This window comes from Akebia trifoliata, chromosome 8 (genome assembly GCF_017979445.1).
Source record: "Akebia trifoliata isolate Shusen 1 chromosome 8, ASM1797944v1, whole genome shotgun sequence".
Taxonomy (NCBI): Eukaryota; Viridiplantae; Streptophyta; class Magnoliopsida; order Ranunculales; family Lardizabalaceae; genus Akebia; species Akebia trifoliata.
The window spans coordinates 9,896,673-9,919,642 of record NC_141382.1 but is presented as its reverse complement, the minus strand read 5'-3'; the positions used below and the strand labels follow the sequence as shown (position 1 = coordinate 9,919,642).

General features: G+C 35.3%; 3 protein-coding genes and 1 pseudogene across 5 annotated transcripts; 2 read left to right on the top strand and 2 right to left on the bottom strand.

Annotated features, from left to right (window-relative positions):
* The first annotated feature begins 1,080 nt into the window (after window positions 1–1,080).
* On the top strand, window positions 1,081–7,834 carry LOC147396004 (caffeoylshikimate esterase-like). 3 transcript variants are annotated; one of them, XM_086450908.1, is made up of 9 exons: window positions 1,081–1,233; window positions 1,429–1,501; window positions 1,641–1,731; window positions 1,824–1,856; window positions 3,115–3,261; window positions 4,614–4,744; window positions 5,855–5,992; window positions 6,606–6,704; window positions 7,335–7,834. In XM_086450908.1, the coding sequence occupies exons 2-9, from the start codon at window positions 1,481–1,483 to the stop codon at window positions 7,701–7,703; spliced, it is 1,029 nt and encodes a 342-aa protein (XP_086307034.1). In that variant the 5' UTR covers window positions 1,081–1,233; window positions 1,429–1,480; the 3' UTR covers window positions 7,704–7,834. The 3 variants fall into 3 exon arrangements, with proteins under 3 accessions (XP_086307034.1, XP_086307033.1, XP_086307035.1); XM_086450907.1 differs by having other exon boundaries at window positions 1,084–1,233; window positions 1,473–1,501; XM_086450909.1 differs by having other exon boundaries at window positions 1,146–1,161; window positions 1,473–1,501.
* Window positions 7,835–9,532: 1,698 nt separating this feature from the next.
* LOC147396003 (Small nuclear ribonucleoprotein family protein) lies at window positions 9,533–13,901 on the top strand. Its single transcript, XM_086449895.1, has 6 exons — window positions 9,533–9,625; window positions 9,747–9,801; window positions 10,090–10,114; window positions 12,435–12,512; window positions 13,480–13,584; window positions 13,666–13,901. The coding sequence occupies exons 2-6, from the start codon at window positions 9,797–9,799 to the stop codon at window positions 13,780–13,782; spliced, it is 330 nt and encodes a 109-aa protein (XP_086306021.1). The 5' UTR covers window positions 9,533–9,625; window positions 9,747–9,796; the 3' UTR covers window positions 13,783–13,901.
* A 2,878-nt stretch (window positions 13,902–16,779) lies between these two features.
* Window positions 16,780–19,824, bottom strand: LOC147396002 (UDP-glucuronic acid decarboxylase 4). The gene is made up of 6 exons (XM_086449893.1): window positions 19,599–19,824; window positions 19,162–19,241; window positions 18,964–19,047; window positions 18,775–18,849; window positions 17,645–17,737; window positions 16,780–17,212 (listed from the first exon to the last, which is right to left on the bottom strand). Exons 1-6 carry the CDS (start codon window positions 19,717–19,719, stop codon window positions 17,000–17,002), a joined length of 666 nt encoding a protein of 221 aa, XP_086306019.1. The 5' UTR covers window positions 19,720–19,824; the 3' UTR covers window positions 16,780–16,999.
* Window positions 19,825–19,891: 67 nt separating this feature from the next.
* LOC147396001 (UDP-glucuronic acid decarboxylase 2 pseudogene) lies at window positions 19,892–20,853 on the bottom strand (annotated as a pseudogene).
* Window positions 20,854–22,970: the final 2,117 nt, after the last annotated feature.

Below are 22,970 nucleotides of genomic sequence, written 5' to 3'. Positions count from 1 at the left end.
ATTTCTCGGGTACATCAAGAATCCACCTTAGTAGCGTTTGATAATAATTCAGATCACTATTGGCTACCAAACTTTCATTTATTACACCCCAATTCTTTCAAAAGTCGTGATAAACTACTCGCAAAAAGATACTCAACATTCACTCAACTGACGTGGCATGTGCATGGAGCTATAGATTTGTTTCCTTGGGATACACGAGGAAAATATCTATAGTTTTGTCTAATTTAGTGAATTTTGAGTGACCTTCTTCGAGTCAATTTATCACGATTCTTTCTTAAATTATTTATCACACTCCAATTAAAGATTAAAACACTCTCTTTAAACATCACAAAGGTATGGGTCAAATTATGATCTCAACATTACAAGACATTGTAACACTCATTCAAACAATTTCAATAGTTGTTTAAAATTAGAGTCGTGATGAATGCACATGGTCTAGGTATGCGGTTGGGTATGTAGATGACGCGACAAGGGCACATAACCATAAAACATTTTCATCAGGATACACAAGAAAAGGATGTGCATTGTGCCCTTGCCACGTCAACTCTGTACCAAGATAGTGCACATTCATCATTATTCTTAAAATTATGATTAATCTCATAAAAAAATAATTGAAAGAGTTTTTATTGGCAACCCCACTTTTACTTATTCTCATTTATTCATTTATTTTTCTTTTTAAATTGAGGTATAATAAATAAAAGTTGGGGTGTCGATATTAGTTCTACAATTATTTTAGAGACCTACCAGCGGCGCACCAATGGAATTTTCAACTGGAGTTTAATTTCAAAATGATTGATGTGTTGTAAGTAAGAGTTGGTGTAGCTCTAGAATTTAGCTAAATTGAGGAATCCCACCCCCCACCAACACGTGTTCGAATTACCTAAAAAATATCGAGAAGATATATAATTGTAGATATAATATCGTATCGTGCAATATATCGTGGTTATGATGGGTATGGGTCAATCAAACTGGGGATGAGGCAACGTAACATCTATATATGGAAAGGAACTGCTGGTACACGACATTAGCCGTAGAACCCTTCAAATATCCACAAAAAAAAGCTAACTTCCAAACGTAAACCCCACCTGTTATCTCATCCTCATCTCTCTCTCTCTCTCTCTCTTTCTAACTCTCAAACTCTATTTTTCTTCTCTATTAAAGGTTTGTTTCCACAAATCAAAAGCTCTTAAAGATTTGTGGAACTTATTATTTTTATTCCATTGGTCTTTCTTTGTAAGTCAATTTCTTCCTCTGTTCTGGATGTTATTGATTCCTACATATCTAGCTTTGCAAATCAAAACATGGGTTTTTATTTTTTTTATGTATCTTTGAACGTGTCATTGGGAAACAAAAAAAGGGTTTTATTTTTTTAATGTTCTAATGTTTTTTTATTTTTATTTTGTTGGGTGGTTATGAGTATGGGTGCAGAGATTGTGGATTCTTTTGAAGCTAAATTAAGGCTAATTTTGCAGATATTGATATGGAGGTGGAGTATCAAGAGGTAAGTTTCATGGGAAACTGTTCACCACCCATTCAGCCAAACACCCCCTTTTATGTATTTTTATTTATTTATTTTAAATTGTTCTTCTAAAAGGTTGATATTTTGATGGGATGTTTGTTTGTGAATCAAAACTCAAAAGGAGTATATAAGGAATTCAAGAGGAGTACAGCTCTTTACTTGCAGATGGTTACCTATCTCTTCACCAAAGGCACTTGTCTTTCTTTGCCATGGTCTCTCTCATGTTCATCTTCTCTCTCTCTCTCTCTCTTCTTTTTTAAAATCCCATTTAAACTGTTTTCTTATTTAGATTAATGGGTTGCAGGTTATGGCATGGAATGCAGTAGTTTCATGAGAGGTAATAAATGCTCTCTCTCTCTCTCCCTCTCACACACACACACACACACAGGAGACATAAATGATGAAACTATAAATTGGTTACCAATAATTAAAAAAAAAAACTATGAAATTGGTAAGTAGCTTTTAATTGTACGGTTGAATTAAAAAACCATCTCTCACTTTCTTTTTTTTTTTTTTTTTAACTTTTGTTTTTGTTTCTCTTCTTCTTCTTCACTTCCTACTTGAAGATCTAAAACTAATTTAAAATAAAACATAAAAATTACATAATAAAAAATAAAAAATAAAAACTATTTTTAAAAACATTTTTATTGTATAATAATTTAAGGTCATGACCCTTCTATATTGTTGCAGATCCAAGCTATCCTTATCTTTAGTCATCCTTACTTTATTTAAATCTTTTAAATGGGTACTTTTACTTTTATATGATTCTTCTATTTTTGTACAGTGGGACAAGTTTTGTTTGGAGTGGCCATGTGTGCCCAAGCCAAAGACCCTCTAAGTTATTCAAAAGTATTGTTTCTTCCAATTTGTCACCCCACCAACCCCTTGTAATTTCTATTTCAATGGGTCCCACCAGTTATTGAAAAATTGACTGAGATCTAAAAGTCAATTTTTTTATTGGGCAACCTACATATACTTGCATATTGATTACTAAAGTCGTTTGGTTGTGGGGTTAGGTCTGGACAAATAGACTTAGCCAGGTATATGGCTATAACATGCTAGCTGTTTCGCTGGAGCTTTTCTTCTAAAGAATTTGTGCTGCCACACCAAAAATTTCTTATAACAAACAAATTATGAAATTACGTACAACACCGCAACGTATGTATGTAGGCACATCATTTTATACAAAGCAAACAATAAATTGTGGATAAGAAACCGTAATGGGGTGCAATGACTTAAAAAGTAGAATAGTTAGTCACACCTCCTTTAATTTATTTAATTAGCTCTCTTGTCATCCCGAACACCCTTGATGGTTACCATCTAATTAGTTGCAACACGTATATTTTTTTGAATTATTAGAATGGGTATCATGTTGTTATTCGATGGTGATGTGGACTTGTAAAAGGTCTTGAAAGAAAATAGATGGAGATCATAAAAGTAGATACGAACTCATGTTAAATAGTTTGAAAAGAGTGGAATGGAGAAGCATGATTGGGGGTATTTAATGCTTTGTTATATTGTTGTTGTTGAGATTTGGACTTGTGTTACTAAAATCCTATTTAAGATGAAATAATATAGCATATTTTATGGTTTAGGTTGTGGGATAAGGCTAGCAAATGCAGGCTATGGTGTGATTGGGATTGATTATGAAGGGCATGGACGGTCCAGAGGAGCCCGATGTTACATTGAGAAGTTTGATAACATCGTCAACGATTGCACTAACTTCTTCAAATCTGTATGTGGTAAGCATTGAAGCGCAATCTTTAGTACACTTGCCCAATGTAGTTCTTTATCTTTGGTACTAAAGAGACAACTCAAACCATACATTAAGTTGTCTAAGTTTATACGTTATTCAGGTTACTTAATTGCAATCAATTATATTTAGTCACCATCACTTCTAAATGTTTTTTTTTCATTGTTCGATATGTCATGACTTCTAACATTTAAGTTTGTTTGCAATAAGAGTATTATGGTTTAAAAGCTTTGATGTAGATGTTCTCACATGTCCATTATTTATTATTTATGTAAATATGATATTTTTAACTGAAGCAAAATATTTTTTTTTTACCTATATTGTAGGTAAGAGCACGAATGTTGGTCATTTTAACCACTTATTTTTCTTACTTAGAAAAGCACCGTCATACTTTTGTTGTATTATTATTATTATTATTAACGAGACAAGGGATGTCATCCCTCAAGTTGTCTAACTTTATATTTAAAAAAAAGTTACTATACTTGATTGTAACCAATCATGGCTACTCGTGTTTCGTTTTTTTTTTCCTTTTCTTCATACTTAATTATAGAAGTAGTTTTTTTTTTTTTAATTTATTAAAATGCGATAACTTTCACTATGAAATGAAATGTTGTCTGTGATAAAAAAAAACGTATCCTTGCAAAGCTTTGCCTAACTATTTATAACATCCATCATCAAAGTTTCTAATTAAATAAAAAATCATATATATATTTTTTTGTAATATTATCTTATAAACCTAATTTCTTTGCTACTAATTAGGGCTGCAACTTGGGTGGGTTGGAGGGTAAACCTAGGCTCAATTCAAGTTGTTGAACCGTCTACCCAACCATCGGGCTTGAGTTCATTAACCTGAGCTCAACCCGTGACTGAGCTTCTAAAATCGGGTTGAGCTCGGGTTAGCCTAGGTTAGGTAACTTTCGGTGGGTTGGGCTCTTCATCTTGAAAATTTAGTATTATTATACATGAACATATATAGCAATAGATTTAAATAGAAACAAAAATAAATAAAAAGATTTTTTCCTTTAGTTTTTCAAATATATTTAGGAAGAGATAACTAAAAAAAAATAAAAAATAAAAAAAATGTTTATATGTTAGTATATAGCATCGGGTTCGGGTTGAGTTGGGTTACCCAAATTGAGTTCGGGTTGAGATGTCTTATCCCAGACTTGAACTCATCTTCTACATAACTCAGCCTAGGCTCGCCCATCTATCGGGTTAGCCCGCCCAAGTTGCAGCCCTACTACTAACAGACACAAGTAATATTTGCATTTGTTTGGGATCTCTAAAATGCACAAAATAGATCTAAAATATTCCTATTGTTTTCTGTTTGGTTGTTTTCAGAGCAGGATGAGTACATGGATAAGGCTAGGTTTTTGTATGGAGAATCAATGGGGGGAGCAGTGGCCCTACTTCTTCACAAAAAAGATCCCGCTTTCTGGAACGGTACAATTCTTGTCGCACCCATGTGCAAGGTACATATTATTAACCATAATATAATGAACCAGGTTAAATGTGCACCCTATTTTGTTGCTATGGCCCACATGTGATCCCACCAATGGTTTAAAAACTCCGAGTCTGAGATGGCTCACATGGGCGAGTCATCTTGGTCTCAGAAGCAACAAAGCGAGATGGTCAATGTGAATCATCCTTCAAATTGACTTGGTTGCATCCCCGGGTTTAATGTTTTAAAACTTTTTTATTTATACAAAATAAGAATTTTTTACTAACCATCTATTAATTTAACTTATAATTAAAATTTAAAAGATATAGTTATTTAAATAAAAGTAATTATTAATAATTAAATTTAAACCAAGTTAAATAGTTTGACTAGTCCAAAACAAGATGACTTGGATTAACCAACTCGATACGCAAGAGGGTTAGGCCTTAGGCGAGACAAAATACGTTTTAGGATTTTAGAAGTGCTTCCAAAAATAGTGAGGCCTTAGTTGAAAAACAGTTTTGTGAGCAATTTTAGCATCGTACCAAGGTGTTCTACCAAAAAAAAAACAACTAATTTTTAACTTTCTGGCCAGCTTCCTGTAGAAATCTGAATCCAAATCCAAATCCAAAAGCTGGTCCAATGCAGCTTTGGCTTGTAGCTTGCTTTTGGTTCATGCCAAGCCCATGTGGAAACCTTGACATCATTTAGGATTGTTGTGGGTCCAGACCAGCTTGCTTTAAATCATGTTGTACAATATATGTAATGCTACCGGAACTACTAGATCATTGCAACATCTCAGTTACCCTAGAAAAATGTTAAACGTGTAGGGTTGTTTGGGAAGTAGTAAGGTCACTACTAATCTCATTGGCCTTAAATGAAAGAATCTAGTATCTGATGCAACCGAGTGTTGGATTACTATTTCACTTGGCCACCCTTGACAGACCACTTGACACACTCTTGGGGTCTAATAAGCTGATCTATCCACTAAATCAATTTGATTGGTGATTTCTTCAGTAATTGAACAAATTATCAATCATTGAACTTGGAAGATGAAGGTCTACTGAAGGTTTGTCCAAGCATTAAGTGTGCTACACGGGCATATTGCTATTGTTTGAAATGTCTTAAGTACCCTTTCATGCAGATTTCGGAAAAGGTGAAGCCACACCCAGTTGTTGTGAGCATGTTGACGAGAGTTGAAGATATCATACCCAAATGGAAGATTGTTCCCACAAAGGACGTCATTGATTCTTCCTTCAAGGACCCCATCAAGCGAGAAGAGGTGAGTTGCCCTCCCCACCCCATCCCATTGTGCTCTCTCTCTAGGGTAGAATAGTCATTCCATCTTTCATACCCGTTTGGCATAGGTGTGTCATATATACCCAAAATCGGAACTTAAATATAATAATATGGATTCAAATTCTTATCATTTTCAACTCCTTAGTACGAACCATTAGAATTAGAATTGACCCTACAAATACCTGTTACTCATGAACTTCTTCAGGAACCGTCAAACATTTGATAACATGGACTATCATTTTAAATTAAAAATAATAATAATATGTAAGTTCTCAATTTATAAATACCAACATTGGGTTCTTTAAGCAAATCTAAATTTTGAAAGGAAAATTAAAAAAAAAAAGAAAAAAAGAAAAAAAGAAAAAAAGAAAAAGAAAAAAAGATCTAGGGTTTTAAAGGTAAAATTGAGAAGAAATAGGAAATATAAATGGATGTATACCCCATTACATTTGCTATTATAGTTTTAGCAAAAGTACATTTACTTCTAGTAATTATCTCCTTAAATTAGTATTTAATTAATGATGGGCTTATGTTAGGGGTGTAATTCTTGGATACATGGATAGGTTCTTTAGTAATTTTAGACTTTTATTGTACAGATCAGGAGCAACAAGTTGATATATCAAGACAAACCTAGACTGAAAACAGCCTTGGAGATGCTGAGAGCTAGCATGAGTTTGGAGGACAGCTTAAACGAGGTTTCCTTTTTTACCCCTTGTATTATAGTTTTATTATAATCTTGCCATTTGTCTTGTCCCTAAATTACAAAAGTACCCTTTCACAGGGAGATAGATAGCTACCACCTTCACATGAATCACATCTCCATTGCGCACTACGTAGAACAATGACTTGGGCCTATAGATCCATGGATGTTTGGCCCACTACTTGATGGACCCACACACCAAAAATTAATGAGTGATGATTTAGCAATTTTTTTTGAGAGTTTGCCACACCAACTTTTACTAATGCCACACCAACTGTGAGCAATTCTTTGGTGATTTACATAGAAATTGGTGTGGCAATAGCAGCTCTTCTTTTTTTTGTGTGTGTGTGTGTGACTTTGTCTGTCGCGTAAATGGCTATAAATCACTACTCTGACTGATAAAGAGTGCCACTGACACGAAATCGACCCCAAATCTTTAGTATAATGTGGCAATAATGATGATGTGAAATTTTAATATTTAGTTCATAATGTTGTTAAAATGGTGTAATATAATTCATGATATCAACCCAATAATTGGAATAAACACCAATGCTTAGGTGACATTCTTTCTATGCCACCAAGTAGTAAATTTTGGTTTAATTATGTTGTGGCGATGCATTTACAGGTGACATTACCATTTTTTGTATTGCATGGCGAGGCTGACATAGTTACTGACCCTGGAGTGAGCCAAGCATTGTATGAGCAAGCCGGGAGTAGAGACAAAACCATCAAACTGTACTCTGGAATGTGGCATGGACTTACAGCTGGGGAGCCCGATCACAATATAGATATTGTTTTTATGGATATCATAGATTGGCTTGACAAGCGAACAAGTGATGGTGATGCCGTCTTGACCAACACCTTTGGACCCACCATTCACGTGCCCAAACCCCCGATTCAGCAGCAGCAACAACAACAGCAAGAAATGAAACTGAAAGAAAGACCTCTATGTGGGTGGAAGAAATTACGCACGCACCATCAATCTGCAATGTAGCCTCTTTTAAGTGATTTGATTTATTTTTTGTATCATCTCCACATCAAGAAATGTATAAAGGAAATAAAATAAAATCACTTGTACTAATTGGGTATCAAAAGTTGAAATTATACTAAGCCTATATTATCTTACATAGTTTTTACGATTTTTTTAAGTAAATAACATTAAACAAAGCTATAAGGTGATGTGCAAACGCACATGTATCAAAAGGGCTCATTTGTACATTTTCTTTACAAAATCGTAGATCCTTTACTTCGGGTATACAAGTAAAAAAGATTTATGGTTATGTGAACTGCCAGGTCAAGGAGTGTATAAAAAAAAGTGAGTTAGATTATCATTAATCATAAATTAATTAAATTAGAGATTTGTTATTGCCACACCAACTTTTACTAATACCTCACCAATTCTTAAGTAAATTATCAAAGAATTGCACATGGTTGGTGTGGCAATAGTAACTCTCTTAAATTAAGTAGATAGTTAAAGAGTTTTCGAAGATTACGCAGTAAAAAAGATGTTTTTATAATTTTGAAAATTAACCCTCTGTTCTCCTTCATTTGAATCCAGTTCGTTTGTTCTCCTTTGGAGATGGGGATATTGGGGTATTACTCTCTTTCTCTTTTGAATCATCAAGGTAATAAATCAAGGGATAATGAGAGGGAGTTAGTGACTGAACTTTTTTCTCGTTGTTCTCACTGTAAGGATAATGGATCAAGGATTCAACCTCACAAGTAATGGAATGATTCCTTGATTTTCTTACAAAAATTTCAAGATGAACTTGTCATTTAAGTCTCTATTTTCCTATGACTTTTATCCCATTAACTTGTTGGACAACAAATACAAAAAAAGACTCTAAAGTAAGATTTTACCGAGAATAGAAGGATTAGAAGGAAGAAAGATCCAATAAATTCTTCAAATACATTCGTGGAGTGAATTTGCCGAGTTTTTCCTTACACTTTTTTTTTTCCTGATCTCCCCTATTTGGCTCATAGGGGATCAATTATAAATAAAATTACAAAAAAAAAAAAAAAAAACTAACAAACGAACTGTCGATTGCTCTTGGATGAGATCGGTTGGTCTTATCAAAGTGATCACTCTAAACGAAACGACCGCTCTCTTTTTAGAATGATAAGAACTTACTTTGGATTTTGTTAGACTACATTTTCACAAGTTTTTTTTTTATTCAACCCTCTTGCTTGTTTGTTTGTGCATTCGTTGGAGGCCAAAAGTGTATCTTATTTTAAACACAAGCCATGATGGGCCAAATGCATTGTACAACACCAACGTGATTAAAGGATTGTGAGATTGCAGTTTTCTTAGTTTTTGACCAAAAAAACCTTGATTATATTAAGCTTAAAATGTGAGGGTGAGGGCATTTGTGAGGTCCAAATTTTGATGTCGAACCAAGTTGACATGTACAAACACATATGTATCAAAAGGGTTTATTTGTAATTTAGAATACTAATTAAAAGGGTTTTGAAGATTATATAGTAAATAGTTGTATTGAGTAATCTCAAGATTGACCTCATTTCACACTTTTTCGGGGTAGAACTGCATTCCGAACCATAGATGCTTTTGATTTGTATCTCGATGAAAAGCACAAAGTGTGAAAGGAGGTCAACCTTGAGTCACTTCAGCATTATTCTATAATAAATATCAAAATAATTTCATAGATCATTCATTTATAAATTGATATTAACATTAAGAATATATAACTAGATCATGGATGATGGAACATAGAAATAAGGATATTGATACGTGTGTGCACGAGGAGCTTTGTTTGGCCCTAATTCGCATGAGAGGTATTTATGGGAGATACATTAACATTCCTCCATCTATAAATACGTCTGGTCGTTCGCTCTATTTCAACTCTGTAGGGGAAAGGCGGGAGCAAGAACAGGGCAAAACCCTAAACCCTAACACTGGTAAAGTTAAATTTTCATCTCTCGCTCGTATTTCACGATCTGATCTTCTTTTGGAGGAAATTTCAAGAACCAGTAACAATTTCCCACTCAAGTAGTAACCCTAACCCCTCTCTATTTGCAGAATCGATCGAAGAAATCTTAGGAAGTCAGATTCAGCTTCTTTGATTCAAGATGAGGTATCGAATCGATCATTTCTCACTTCTCTGTACTAATGTTACTTAGTTTCAGTAATTTGATTTCTCGTTGGTTTAATTTCAAAATCTTGAATTTTATGCGTAAGAAAAAAACACAATTATTATTACCCGGAAGAAATCTAGTTTAATCATGCATAATAGTCTTGTTTTTCGTTGATAAATTTCTTTTATTTTAATTTTTATTATTTTCTTCTTTAAACGAAAATCCTCTTTTTCTAACTTGTCGCTCATCACTGGAATCGCTGATCTTTTTTTTTTCCCCGTTTTCAGTCGGCCCATGGAGGAGGATGCAACTGTAAGTAACATACACCTGACCTTAGAACTTTAATTTTGATATTATGGCATTAAAATGATTACTAGTTGTGGGGATTCCCTAATTATTTTGGTTCTATTTTTATTTTCTATGGATTTGCATTTTTTTTTTAATTTTTTTTGGTATTGTTTGTATTACAGTGTTCTTTTCTCGTCTGCCTTTTTTTTTTTTTAATTTCATTAGAATTCACTGATTGTATGTTTCTTTGATTAGATTTGAGATTGTATGTATTTTGACTGCCAATCATATCGTGGTGGCTTGTAGGTTTGGGTTCATACTATGATTTCCATTGTTCTATAGTAATATGAGCTTTGGTCAAGTTGTATGGAAAATTTTGATCCCTCAGACTTCAATTCTTCTTTGTAATAGTGACATCTCATCCAGTAATAGTAAGATAATTCAATGATCCAACAAGTCCCCTAATCTATAGTTTACCTCTGTTTAGGATCCATGAGTGTATCACCAGGCTTGTAACCAGGTAAATCAGTCTCATCTAGAAGATCAAAGGTGTACTTCCTCTGTGAAAAACTAATAATACTTCTTGAATGAGTTACTTTCCAATAGAAACTCTACAACAAGGAAAATAAATAAGCTTACCTCAGTTTTGGTACTAGATTACAACAGTGGATCTGAATTTAAAACTCCAAAAATTGAAGCTGAGACCTTTAGAGGTTCTGAAAAAAAACCGAAATTGTACCAAAAATAGTTAATTAGGCTAGACGTTTGGGTTTAGGAAAGCCCATTTTGGATCTTAAAACAAATGCTGTGAGTGGGTCTTTGGACGTTTTGGGATTGTTTGACCTGAGTTGTATGCATTTGTTTCCCCAATAACAGTGTTGTCAAAAGTGTCAAAGGTGCTCGCCTAGGGACCAAGCATTGCAATGCGAGGCCAAATTGCCTTGCCTTCTCTAGACACTCCATTAGGTGCTGAAATACAAAGGCGCCCAAATGGTGAGGGTCAAGGTGATGGCCTAGGCGAGCTAAGGCGAGGTCTTGACTGCCCCTTTCATAACACGATCATTTTCTTCTTTCTATTGGTTCCCTTGTTCTAGTGTTATAAAGCCTAAAAACAACTTTTGAAAATCAACACACTCTTGAATTTATGTGGATTACTTTTTAGAGAAAAATCCAAACTTATCCAAACCATTTTAATATTCCTATTGTTTTGTTTCTTTTCTTTTACAATCAATTTTCCCATACCCTATTAAGGGTATCTTGGTTATTGTCTTCTCTTTTTTACTACCTTTTGTCACTACAAACACTCCAAAATTAAAAAAGAAATCATTTACATTTTTTTTCCAAGATTTTTAAAATTTTGTGATTTACTATTTAATCTTTAGAAGTTGTAAGTACAAAAAGGTTTCTAAAAGACCAAAACTCATACAATAGAAGAATTGACAATTATAAAGTATTCCAAAATATTTTTTTCCCTCATAACATTATGTAAAATTATAATAAAATATGAAGGTATCAGGTATGTTCATTGTCAAGGAATAAAAAAAGCCTAGTCAACCAAAAGGCAAGCCTAGGCGAAGCGACCCTCTCATCGCCCCAGGTGTGCCTAGTGCTTTTGAGAACCTTGCCCAGTAATGATTGGAAATGAACTTTTTTTTACGAGCAACTGCTACATCACTTCTGTTGTAGGAGGGGCTTGCATCTCTATAACCTATTGTGTTTCCTTGCTTCTTGGCATAGATAGTTCTATTTCATTCCTGGTTCCTACTATTTAGAGCTAAATTTATCAAACTTCACATGCATTTCTTCACCTCAATGGTAGAGAACTAGTTCGTCTTGCAGGTGCCAACTAGTTTAGTTCGTAAAGTCTTTGGGTGATGATACCATATATCTAGGTTTGAATCCTACCAGCGTTGAGTTACTGATCACATTAAAAATAGGCTTACTGTAAAAGAAAGAAAGAAAGAACTTGTTTGTCTTAATATCAGCTAGGTGTTGATCGGGGCTATTTATTTGTTTTGCAAGTAGAGGTTTTCTACTTTTAGGCTTGGTTAGCCTTTAGTCTACAAGTGATAACTGGTATTTTACTAATTTAATGGAATATAATTGATTGAATAAAGGTTGGTCTGGTTGCATGTTAGCTCCTTGATTGAGATTGCTATATTGTTTCTGTATGGTGATATGTCATAAACCTGTTTTCTTTATTTCATTATAAAATCTGAAGTCACTGTCACATGTTTCCTTCAAACAGAGGGGTTGGAACCTAACCTTAACATGAGTAATTAGATTCTGTTTTTGTGTGTACCAATGCATGCATTATTGATGCTTACGAAAGTATTTGTGACAGGCAGGCAAGACTGAGGAAGAGGAATTTAACACGGGCCCATTATCTGTCTTGATGATGAGTGTCAAGAATAACACTCAGGTAAAGTTCTTCACAATGCAGGACCCATAAAGTAAATATTTGAGTCATTCAATTGTTAATAGCAGGGTTGAAGAATGAGATTTTATGATTGTGCTTCTTTGGTTCTCTAGTCTTACTTTGTGCAATCCTCTTACATGCATTGCCTGTGTTTTCTCTTTTCCCTGATTTGGTAGTGTATCTGCTCTTATTGATTTGAGGTCTATGGTAGTGGTTTAAAACTGTTGGTCTAGGGAACAAAGTGGGTATGATGGCTTTATAAATATCCCCCTAAATAAATAAAAAAACTAATTATCTAAGAAGGGTCGGGATATTATGACATGGAATGAAATACACTAAAATGACACATTCATGTGTAGGTGATGGCTGTTTTTTTGGGAAAGATGATCTTTTCACCATGGAGATAATCCTGGTAACATATTATTTTTTATAAAGCTTCTAACCACAATATGTGAAATTCAAGTTAATGGTGAAAACGTAATTTTCAATTGAAATTCTCTTTGGGCTAGTAATATAGAAAAGAGCTGATTCTTGGTAAGAATGATCTCCATGACGAGGACATTAGCCTTGCCAAAAATCACTCCTTTGACTCATATCCATGTGGCCCCCATGAACATGTTTCATTTGTGTTGAATTTGGTGTATATCCCTACCTATGTAAGAGACGGAAAATGCAAGGATATGAGGAAGACGTCACCAACCAAAGGTGCGAGAAAGGCATACCTCAATTGAGTGATTCCAGGGATACTCCTTGGGTCATGCCTTGGTCTGAAGTGTGTGCTTCACATGTGTGTACCCATTTATATGGAATGATGCTTCAGGGCTTTTTTACGTATGTGTAAGCTTTTCTAGATATGCTTTAGTGCTTCTTTTGAATGCACTACTTGGGCGTATGCCTCCAAAACTTCTTTGAAAACACGAGTTTAAGTTGTGGATCTCACGCATTTTTATAACTTCCTCCATCTCCTCAGGTGCTCATTAATTGCCGGAACAACAAGAAGCTTCTTGGCCGAGTGAGAGCCTTTGATCGGCACTGCAACATGGTTCTTGAAAATGTCAGGGAGATGTGGACAGAGGTAGATTTTGTAAAAGAGAACATTGTTTATCAATTCCCTACTCTTTACCTCAGCTAAGTTGGTTTCTGATTTCTTGTACAGGTACCAAAGACAGGGAAAGGCAAGAAGAAAGCTCACCCAGTTAATAAGGATAGGTTCATCAGTAAGATGTTCCTTCGCGGGGACTCTGTTATCATTGTTCTTAGGAACCCTAAGTGAGAGGTGAGGGTTGTCATGTAGAATATCCCAAATCTAGAGACTTTTTGTTGACCTAGACAAATTGAATTGCGAGACTGCTGCTATCTAATTTGCTGTTTAAAGAAAAATTGGTTTGGTAATTGTTATTTGCTACCTTAAGCTTTTTTGTGTATGTATGCATCTTGGATTGCTTGGTCGATTTAAGAACATTGCTTGTCGGTTCAGGTGTACACAATTCTATTCTACAAAGTTACTCCATTGGTACTAATCCCTTGATACATGAAAGGTGCTTCCTCACCTGCCCATCGGGAGGATTAGGAAATAATAACTTTCTTCATTTTAGGTGTCCAACATGAATTTTTACAGAAGTGAGATGATGAATGCCAATAACTTATTAATTCTTGTATTTTACATGGGGTTGTACTAACAGTTAATGTTGTAGACCGTATATGTGGTAAGAAAACAAAGTGATTGTTAAAATCCTATTACTGCAGTTTGGATCGTTACAGTATTGAGTTGACCCATCAAATGCTCTAGTATATGTGGCAGAACGATTTCCTCATATCCATATGCTAGTTTCATATTTGTATTTGTCAGTGTTATGTCTACATTGGGGATCTGTAGACGATGCCATGGGTGTATGATTCTAGATGTAGTCTTTGCGTGATCATATATTATTGTGGATCTATGACACTTGAGGCCATGTCTTCTGTTATTGAAGGGCCGTTGCGTAGTTGTACTTGGTACACCTCAATCCACCTCCATTTTGGTCTTCCTCTGGATATTTTTTAGTAGTGATGTAGGAAAATGGAAAAGAACAAGGAGGTTAAGGCGACTTTAGAAAAGTAATGATGGAAAGTTAGAGAGAGAAAACCACAACCTGACCAAGGCTGTTTAGTCTTCGTTGCACATGTCAAAATCATCTGAATGAATTTGCCCTTAATTTATCACCTAACCTAAATAGAGTTATTGTGACACTTTTGTGAATGGGTTCATGTATAGCTTTATGTTGATCCCAGCATTCTAATCTCTATTATGCTCAATATTGCCCCAACATTCAGCTCTGTAAATCATAGTTGATTTTAATGCCATATAAATTTTTTTCATTTTAATTTGATTGAGTTGGAATGAATCAGTTACATAGCATTCCGCAAGAACACCTCTTTAACAAGCTGCTCTTAATTCTATGAACAATCTTCTTCAATCTCCCCACTATTGTGGTTACAACCAAGGTAATGAGAAGGTAAAGTAATGTAGAATTAAGGCCTATGGATCATATAAGACCATTTCCATTCCTTTGGATATTTGAAATGAATGAAGCAATGATCAGGGTTGAAGTGAAGCAATTCTTTTCGCCGACAGTTTGACTCACTAACCAAGGTTTTCCATTTGTATATTTCTATGGTTAGGGTATAGTTTTATAGTTGCTTTTACAAAGAAAATATGTAATTCCTATCCCAAAGATTCTGGGTGGTGCAATGGGTTTTGGATTGGGGGGGTTGGCACGATCTGGTACTGTACTCTTCTGACAGTTTGATCCTTTAACCAAGTGGGCAACGGCTCATATATCTACGGGAGTTTTCAAGTAAATCTTCCATTGTTGTTGACAAGTCCAATGAATGATCGGAGGAGCTTGGGGTTTGAATGATTCAAACCTTCTCAACTTTTATGATGACTACTTATCTTTCGGATAATACTTTATTATTATTAGAATAATTGTGAAGTGACCTCACAAGCTGGAATCTCATTGCACATCTTGATCTGAAAATGTATGGGAATCATAGATGCATTTCATCGAGATACGAGTGGAAGTATTTCCTATCCACTTTCACGTCAAGAAATGTGATGATATTATTATTATTACAGTAATGCTGAGGTGACACGGTTTTTACTGCAAAGTCTCACAATTCTGACATCAGAATTGTGAGAATCACAGTAAATCCTGTGTCAACCCCCAGCACGACTCTTATTATTATTATGGTTATGTTGATCAAAGGGTAGGGGGGGGGGGGGGGGAAGAAAGGTGGTGTTGAAAGCTTAGAAAATGATGCAGGAAGTAGAAGACAAGTGTGGAAATTTATTAAGCATTTAGCAAAGGTAGGTGAGATTCCAATTTTGAATCTCAAAACTAACAAATGGGCAGAGAAGGTCTGGGTAGGGTACTTTTCTCTCTGTTTTGATGGGGGACCAATACTTGTTTCTTTCGTGTGGGGGACCTCTTACCTTTTCCCCCAAACACTACCAAATTCATGAGTGAAACATCTCTCTCTCTCTCTCTCTCTATATATATATATATATACATATCAACGCTTTTGTCATTTCTTATAGAACGTCCTTGAGTGTAGAACCCATAATTACGAAAGCCTAAGGTTTTGGTAAATATTTGACATACCCTTTCTCCATCTCTCTTTCAAAAGACTGAAATACCCCCCTCCCCAAATCATCTATAATGTCTTGCCAAGTTCCCTTTTCAGATGAGATAGCTACTTGTACTCACGTTTCTTTTAAATCTCAATGAGAAGAAAGTAATTGAAGTTTTAACTTTGCTAAAGTTGTTTTCTCAGTGGGAGATCAATTATAGCTAAATGAATCGAAGTCATGGTGTCAAATCTCATCCGAGACCACGATAACTAACCCAAGTCATTACCATCTCGGCATCGTCCATGAATGAGATAGATAAGCACATTGCAGTCGACTGCAGAATCTCGCAAGATATATAAGATGAGTAAAATGGGATTCTGCATATTTTAATTAAAACAATTCATTATTTAGAATTTAAATACATTTTATCTAAGTAAAAGTATCGTATTATTAAACATCTTCTAGTCTACATATTTCATAAAAAAAATTATAATTATTTTCATAATTTGTAAACCGAGTTAAATGATTCATCTAGCCCGAGGTTGAAGATGGTGCATTTTTCAGATAGTCTCAATTTCTCACCTTCAAATAATTGAAATTTTATATTGCTTCTATTGTTATTTACTATCACAGATGCATGAAACAGAAAATAAAAAATACATGAAAGATATCTCTTGACATTGCAAAACTTGCTGTCTATTATGATTTTAAACCTTAAAAAAAAAGAAAAAAACCTTAAAACAAGCCAAATAAAACAAAAAAAATTACTCATAAGGAGAACATAACAAATGCCAGAGAGAGGGAGAGAGCATGTCACTGCTGCTGAACTACTGCTACTACATTTAGGAACATTCGGAGATGATGAACTATTAATGGATTAAGAGGTGGAACCACCTTCCTTGTGATCACCAAAGATACGTTGACGGAAGTCGGAGACCATGAGTGGCAGACCCTTGCGGAGTGCCACGTTGGGCTCCCACCCTAACAGCTCCTTAGCCTTCGAGATGTCAGGTTTCCTCTTGTGGGGATCATCCTCTGTGTTGGGTCTGAACTCTATCTTAGCATTTGGATCTATCGTTTCCTGCACCACCTGCATTCATACATACCCCCAACTTATTATAAATGAAATTCCAGGCATGGGACATGTGTCATATCCTCACCACAGACCATCAAAAAACTATATCATGCATGATCAATAATTTGTAGCCATTCGATCAAGGTACTTTTCAGGTCCTTGATTGAAGAAAAAAAAAATTGCTTGAATTTAGAGGCTATAAATCACCAGTAAGGCTCTCTTTTTTTTTTTTTTTTTGTCTATGCCCACAGAAATGGGGTCACCTAGCATTTGTCAATAGTCTGTCTAAATTCAAGTCTAAACCAAAGGACAAAAAAAAACCCATGTTTTCAAAAACTAATGACATACACCTTGACCATGGTCTTGTACAAAAGAGTAATAAAATTGACAAAAACACCCTCAACAACTAAAAATCACATAGAATAGAAAAGAGGGAAGGAGAAATACCTGAGCAAGTTCTAACATGGTGAATTCCCCAGGGTTACCAAGATTGAAAGGCCCCACATGCTCTCCTTCCATCAATCGCATCAGACCCTCCACCTGTACCAATCAACGTTGACCCATCAAAAAATTATTATCACATTTATTTATGAATAATCAACAAATATGGTAGAAAAGGTCAGTCAGTCCCCTTCCCCACTACCAACCTTCACCTCAAAATCTGAAAATTCAAAGAAATACAGCCCATGCTTTCTAATCTCTACCCAACTTCCCAATCATATCTCAATTAACAAATAGAGACAAACAGCAATCGAGTCAGGTAGGTGTCTACTACTGAACTATCGACCACTCATTTTTTAACATTTAATAATTAACCCATTTTCCTCACCTAACCAACATTTTTCAATAATACTATACTTCATATCTTCTCAATTAAAAGGTTATCCATTAAGGGCAATATATATAAATTAATGTTTGAAATATCCATAGAATTTGTTTTCCACCAGGTGCATGCATTTAGAAGCATGGTTTTAAAACTCGTTTTGACGTTTCGGATGAGTTTCCGATACATTTGAGTTTGAGTCGTCTTGTTCAACAATGAGACATATAAACCATGGTTTTAAATCATGTCCGATACGTTTGACTTGTCTATCTGTCTCATTCTCCTTGGTGGACAATACCGAGACGTCTTGGTCTCCAACGAGATTTAAAACCATGTTTAGAAATACTTCCCCAAACACCATCACACGAACTAACATGTTTTGAGGCCATCCCCAATTCACAAAACTACCCTTGTGGACCATGGTTTTAAATCTCATCCGGGGTGACTCAAATAAATTGGATCTCGTCCAAGAAGACTTGGTCTCGTCATGGATCAAAACGAGTTTTAAAACCATGTTGTGGACCCGAATTGACTTTTTTGTGAACAAAAAAAAAACTCAAATATTTATGAAATTAACTTTCAGATATCCCAATTTTTCCATAATGAAACCCTACATAATGACTGAGTAACCAATTTTACTTAATTCCAAATCTAGCCCTACAATAAGCCCCTCACACACAATTGACCACATTAAGACAGCAGAGCAAGAAAATACTTATATTAATAATAATAATAATAAAGATTTTAATTTTACCAGATCTGAAACGTATTGGAAACTCCTGGTTTGCTTCCCATCTCCATAAACAGTCAATGGCTCCTTCCTTAATGCCTGTACAATATTTATATTTAACACCACAAAAAAAAAATTGTAATTAAAATATAAAAGAAAATTTCTTTAAATTATTAAATTCTACCCCAAAAAAAAAAAAAAATTAAACTTCACCTGAGCCACGAAATTACTAACAACACGACCATCATCGATGCACATTCGAGGTCCATAAGTGTTGAAGATCCTAGCAATTCTCACCTGCCAAACAACCCCAACAAAGTAAAACATCTGATCTCCACAAAATCTATACTAATCCCTAGGAATCATGAATACAAATCTCTAAGATAAATAGTAATAAAATAAAATAATTACCTCAACCCCAGCTCCTCTGTGGTAATCCATGGTCAGAGTTTCCGCCGTTCGCTTTCCCTCATCGTAGCAACTCCTAACACCTGACACCACCACCACCACCACATGTGTCAGATTTCAACTCCAATGTGTCAGATTCCAGCATTACACCACATGGGGTGATAATAATTGATGATGATTCCATTGTTCACTCAGATTTTCAAGAAAATTTTCACTAAAACTTGGGAATTTTTTTTTATTACAAGAAAATGATTCCCTTTTCCTAAAATGCGCCTAAAAAAATCGAACATTTTGATTTACTAAGCATTGGGGCTGTGGACTCCGTTTGTGGTCAAGTCTCCATAAGCACAAATTAGATAACATTACAGCCAGTCTTACTAACGTGCGCCGGTTGCATACATTACGAAATGTCAGATGTGGGTCAGATTTAGGTGACTTACCAATGGGATTTACGTTGCCCCAGTAGGTCTCAACCTGTGGGTGTTGCAGAGGATCACCGTACACCTCACTGGTGCTCGTTAGCAAAAACCGCGCACCAACCCTCTTCGCTAATCCAAGCATGTTCAGAGTTCCAACAACATTCGTCTTGTAAAAAACACTAATCGAATCAAGGAAAAAACCCAAATAATAACGAATAAAAATTAAATAAAAAACGGAGTGTTCACGCGCTCACACGCGCATGGTTAATTGAGTCTCTCTCTGTGAAACGTGCGCGTGGTCGCGCGTGAGAAGATACCCAAACCCCCAAATCCCCAAATCAAAATAGAAACGAAACCCAGAGATTGAATCAAGGAAAGGATATGATGGTCTTGACTGGGTTGAACTTATAATGAACTGGTGAAGCAGGGCAAGCGAGATGATAGATCTGATCGACCTCCAACAACAAGGGTTCCACCACATCATGACGTATGAGCTCAAATCTAGGGTTTCCGAAATGATGCATAACGTTCTCTTTCCTTCCAGTAAAGAAATTATCAACCACAATCACGCTATCTCCACGCGCAATCAAACGGTCCACAAGATGGCTCCCAACAAACCCAGCTCCACCAGTAACAACGATTCGAAGCCCCTTTCGTTTCAAACCAAGAGGGATCTTCCCACCTGAATGCACTGATCTGAACCCACCACGGTTTTCGTAAACAATTCGGTGAGAGAGTTGACTCGATCCAGAATACGAATCAGGGATCGTTTGGTATTCGAAGTTATTGTTGAAATGAGAAGGGGACGAAGAAGGGAGGATGGTGAAGAAGAGAGTGGCGATTGCGATTCCAATTAGGATGAAAGCGAGACGCTGTTCGCGAAGCAAATAGTTGATTGGACGAGTTACAGAGATCCAAGGTTTAGGTGGCTTTGGGTAATCTACATCTGCCATTGTTTGGGTTTCATGGCCTCTGTAAATCAGCTCTGAACCCATTTTCGTTCTCCACAAACCCAGTCAAGATGTATCAATTTGGGGGGAAAATTTTCGTTGATGGGCTGATGAAATCTTGTAAGAAATTGTGGGTTTTGTAGAGGAAATCAAAACTGGAACGAAGAAGAGGAGAGATTTGAGAGAGAACCCTTTATGTAGGAGAGTGGCTTCGGTTTAGTTGAACCAGCAGACAGAGCTGCTACTTTGCAGCAATTCGCGCCAGAAAATCGCTTCTTGGCGCGTGATCGATGCTCTACTTCTCTCTGTTTTTTTTTGGAATTTAAGCTGTGACCCCGATTTAAATATCCCCTGATCTTTATTATTATTACGATATTACCCATCTTATTCAAACAGTGAAATAGTAACGAAATTGTGACATTGTAACGAAACTTGTAGTGAACGGTTGATATTGTCCCAACATCGTTTGACACTCTACGTCAAACGTAGGGCTAGAATGGGAAAGCATTATCTAGATATTCCCACCGTAATAGATCTGTTTCTCCTTTCATCCCAACCGTACGTTTCGATGCATTTACGTTTAGATTCGAAACACGTCTGGTCTCACACCAACCCCCATGGGTACCGAGTAGACTCGTCCGAACGAGATAGAGTGACAAACTATTTAACTCCGTTTTGAATATTTAAATTTTTTTTTTTATATATTATAAAATGCTTAGAAGATGCTCACTCACAAAATATTTTAAATCATTAAATAACTAATTATTTTTATCAAAAATATAAAATCTAGATGATATGGTCAAATTTTTTTAAGTCGAAATCCAAAATGTCAAGAAAGTCATCTTGAATCTCCGACATATTTTTCAAAAACAATGCTAAAGTGTCCTTGAGATTGTACCTCATATGACACATTACACCTCGTCGTAAAAGTGTGTAGAAATCATAAATGCTTTTTGACTTATATCTTAAAGAAAAACATCTATGGTTCTTATACACTTTCACGTCTGAACGTGTGATATGAGATACACTCTTGGGGCCAACACGACTCATTTTTAAACTACGGCATGAAGACATAAATGACATGTCAACCCTCTAGTATTCATGATTTGTATCAATTTTCAAAAATTATAATAATTTTTTTTTTCTAATCCAAGGATTTCAAAATAGATGAAAACCCTTAAATTTAAAATGTGTTGATGAAGAAATAATACTTTTTAAGAACTCTTAAAAATTTATAATGTACATTCATGTTATACTCGAATAAAGATTTTGAATATTAATTGATCTGTGATCCATATAACTAGGTGGTATGACAGTCGATGCAACCAAATTCCATTACCTCCCCCCCCCCCCCCCCCCCCATCAAATTTTGAAGGAACCCTCCTCGTTATAAGACATGTGGCGTTTTAAACTTATTTCACACCCTTATATTTTCAACAAATTTTGAAATACCTCCTTGAAAATTCCACGTGTAATCCAATGAAGAGGGTTTCTAAATGTTTTAAAGCGAGCGGCCTACGTCAAAGTTTTTTCCTTACCCACCTAATCAACAGGTGGATTCCCTTAATATTATTTATTTAGTGGAAATATGATTGTAAACCAATGTCCCTCAAATAAACTAACACAACATGTGCCCACTAGTTAATGATTATTTATTAATTAGTGGGGCACAAATGGGCTTTGTGAATCTAAGGAATTGGTAGAGGATCTTGATTTATAATACAATTAATTAGTCTATTAGCTATTAATTAATATTTCATAAAAAATTAACAATTAAATTATATTTGCTTTTTATAGTTCTAACTTAAAAACAATTTAATCGTTTTAAGTTTTCAAACTATACGACTGAGATGGGAAGGAAAAAAAGTAAAAATCAATATTATTTTATAGGTATTAATTTTTGTGGGAATCCCTAGGTAATTTGTTGGAAAGAGCATATGTTCCAGTGGGGGCGGAGTCAGGGGTAGTTGCCTCTACCGCCCCGCGCAACTTTTTTAGTGATTTAAAGAACACCTCTACATTAAGTCTTATTTGAGATACCTCTATATTTTAACTTGATTTTGACAATCTTGCCCCCTAACCTATCCTAAAAAATAATGTGCCTCCCACCTTCCCCTCAATTGTTTTGGCCTCCTTAATTTTTTAGTGTTTTAACACTCAACTACATTTTGGTGAATATTCGAGATACCCTTATTTTTTCAACACAATGATATGAGTCGTGTTGGAGTGACTTCAAGATTAGACCTCATATCTCACTTCTTGACAAGAAAAGTGGATAGGAATCATAGATGCTTTTTCTCTCGTCTCTCGAAAAAATATCTATGGTTCCCATACACTTTCACGTCAGGGTGTGCGATGTGAGGTCACTTCAGCATTATTCAAATGATATGTCTCTTTTGAAATTGTCATCCCTTAAATTTTTAGATTATTTAGAAACCCCTCT